Raw genomic sequence first — 3,325 nt, forward strand, 5'->3', positions numbered from 1 at the left:
AATGAGAGCCACCTGTGGGATAGTCTTCAGGGGTAATAAAAAGAAGAAACTGTGCCCACTCTCACTTTTTAGCCAGGCTGCTGAACAGAGTACATGGTGGCAGCTCCTACAGGACAGAGAACCTGGGGACCTCTGGAGGCACATACAAGCTGCCTCAGCTCTCCTTCCTCTGTTTTCCATGCCTCTTAATCTTCTAACTTCAGACCTTTCACTTTCCTCTCAAGCCCTCCCATTCATGCACAGTCGCTCTTATCACCACCACCTCTTTTCCCATATGCTCCCTTTTCTCACAGCCAACAAAGAATCAGACTCAAGAAGCAACTGATACTGGAGATTGGATGTAATTGCATCTCAAGACAGGTATGTGCAGAGCTCAGACTGGTGTCCCACGTTGGTACAGTGGCAGGAGTAGTTGGGTCACTCACAGCACCCCCACCCTGTTTCTGTCTCTCATTCTTCCTCATTGACTCTGGAACAACATTGTCTCCACAGTAAAGGGCATAATAGTAAATTTGGTTCGTAGTGCGGCTGCATTCAAGAATAGGGGAGCTGGGCAATGGGATATCGGGGAAAGAACACAGAGGAAAAGATATGGTCTGAACAACTTGGGCCACCTATGACTGCCTCAGCCTCTCTGCTGCAGCATCCACATCACCCCCTGTGGCAATGAGGGCCTGGAGATTGGCTTCAGGGTTCAGAAAGCCCATGGCCCGCAGTCGTTCTAGCTGCACCCGGAAGTGTGTCTCGGGCTGCTGGGAATTGGCAGTAGCTAGGGCTTGCAGTATCTGGAGGAAGGGTGTGGAATGGAGGCCGGACTCCACAGAGCCCTGTGCTGGAGAAACCTCAGGAGCTGGGGCTGGGGGGAGATCTTCAGGCATAAGGGTGCCCTCTCTAGGCTCTGTACCTCCTGCCATATTTCCAAACCCTGCTAAGCAAGGCATGAACCAGAGTAGGAGATGGGGTGCTTCAGTAGCTAGGACCTGCAGACCCTGCTCAATCTGCAGTAGAGCACGCATGGCACGAGGGTTTGCCATGGCTGCCTGAAGGTGCAGCAGCACTGGCAGCTGCCGGTGCATCTCAGCATGCAACTGTGGGACCTGATTCATGCTGGCTGGCCTCAGAGGTCTTGGGTAAGCTAGTGGTGGCAGCCAGGCATGCTCAGAGATTCCAGGGGTAGCCACCATCGGGGCTGGTGGTGAAGAAACAAATGGGGTCCTGGTAGCACTTCCCAGCCCCAAGACAAGATCAGGCATGCTGGTGCTGTGACAAGTAGAGCCATTCCCTGTCATACTGTCTTGGCCTCCATTTTGTCTAGTACTATTCTCTGTGGGGTATTTCAGCAACCCTGGGCAGCAGGGTGTTCCTTTGATTGCTACTGATTCCTTGGGGAGCAGCTGGCCTGACTCAGGTTTCTGGGATGAGGGTGAAGGTGGAGGAACCTGGTTTCCTGGTGGCTGTGCTTCTTGACTTGGGCTGAGGGCGGTGGATGCAGTCCCCTGCAAGTAGGTTCTCAGGGACTGAGGGGTCTCATGTAATTGGAGATAGTCATAGAGCCCTATATTACCCAGAATGTTGGGAACCCTATTTCTAATTTCAGATACATCTTGCTCCCCAGGCTGCCTGCCTCGCCTGCCACCCGAACCTCCACATGTGGAAGCCCAGGGGTTGGGAAGAGGGTCACAATTCTCTGTCCTTGAAGGTTGGCTGCTGTTGGTGGTAGCATTAGCAGTAGTGGTAGCAGCAAAGGGATTGCCACCAAACTGCTCCTGAACTGCATTAAGCATTGGGTCCATAATATCTGTGTACATGGTCCGAAGCACATTGTAGCCACCTGGGATGCTCTCCAAGTTACTGAGTGCCCTGTCCTGGCTACGCATCATCTCCTGCATCATGGCAGGGTTGCGTAGAAACTCCAGTGTCTGCCTCATGATTTCAGGGTTGTTGAGAATATGTCCAATCTCAGGGTTGTGCTGGATCAGCTGCTGTATATGGGGGTTGTCAAGAACCAGCCGGCGCACTAGGCCTGTGTTGGACAGCAGACTTTGGATGAAGGGGTCATCAATGATCTGAGCCAAAAACTCAGGCACAGATGCATGCTGCCACATCAGTGAGCTTGGCTGGTCAGAGAAACTACCAGAGGTCAGGCCCAACCCACTGAGGCCTGTGAGGACACCTAAGTTAAAGGTGGGTGGCCCATCTGCTGGATTAATGGAGCTTGGCTGAGGGAGAACTCCAGGGCTTGGGTCTCGGGTTGGGATTGAAGCAGCTGGGCACTCAGTGCCCATGGTACGGCGCTGCATCTTGATGACCAGGTGAACAGTGAGGCCATCTCGTACTCCACACTGTGCCAATGAGTCAGGGTCTTTGAGGATTTTGCCAGCAAAGATTAGGACCAACTGATCAGGGTGAGCCTTGAAGCGCTGAGCTACCTCTTCCTTCAGCTGCTGGATGGTGCAAGTGTCTGTAACTGAGAAATCCTCTTTGTCTTTGGGCGTCTTCACTGTCACCTTGATGAGGTGGGGATCCTGGACTAATGCTGGGCTGCCCTGTGGCAGGGCCTCTCCACTTTTGGCCATGGTGGGCAGCAGGAGGCCCGGGTCTGTGGGGACACAGCTGGGAAATGGGAATGGGAGACCAAGATCATTCTTTTGGGCAATGGTAAAAGTAGGAAATGTGAACAGAAAGAGGGCCTGGAATCTCAAGGTGGGGGAACTGGAGGGCCACATGGAAAGAGCTGTGAGGTTCCTGGGACAGGATGCTTTAGAAGGATGAAGGATTTGAGAGATGTTGGGGTCAGGAAAGGGACACCCGTGGCCCTGGGAAAGAGGTCTACTGTTGATGAGTGAAGGGACAATGGCAGGAAGAAGGGCCCAGTTTAGGGAATACATACCAATCAGCTGTGACCCCGTTTTTCCTCTTATACAGGGCTCCAAACCACCCTCATCTTGCTGAACAGCCACCCCTGAAGCTTTCTGAGCTGGAACCCTCTCCATCAGTTCACCTCTGTGACCTCAGCGCTGACATCACCGTCTCATACAATGGATTCTTGAGATTTCTACAAGGTGCTCTGGGTCCCTGGGAACATCGTCTCTCCCAACCTTTAACTTTCCTACTTCCATTATCTCAATTGCATTTCTCATAATGAGGGACCTGGGATGACCCTTCTTCTTAGACCAAGAGTCCTCCTTCCACATACCCTGCTATGTGCTATGTGGAGATGCACTTGGATTAGACAATTAAGAAAGACTCCTTAATCTTTTGTGTCCCCATTAAGACAAATTCAGCTACTCTCCAGTCAACCCTCTTCTCCCTGGCATCTTATATT

At 52.2% G+C, this 3,325-nt stretch overlaps 1 protein-coding gene across 1 annotated transcript; it reads right to left on the bottom strand.

The window, feature by feature from the left end:
* Window positions 1-614: 614 nt before the first annotated feature.
* Window positions 615-2,576, bottom strand: LOC109436959 (ubiquilin-3-like). Its single transcript, XM_019715840.3, has one exon. The coding sequence runs from the start codon at window positions 2,574-2,576 to the stop codon at window positions 615-617; it is 1,962 nt and encodes a 653-aa protein (XP_019571399.3).
* Window positions 2,577-3,325: the final 749 nt, after the last annotated feature.

This window comes from Rhinolophus sinicus, chromosome 14 (assembly GCF_057876585.1).
Source record: "Rhinolophus sinicus isolate RSI-liver-muscle chromosome 14, RSI-T2T, whole genome shotgun sequence".
NCBI lineage: Eukaryota > Metazoa > Chordata > Mammalia > Chiroptera > Rhinolophidae > Rhinolophus > Rhinolophus sinicus.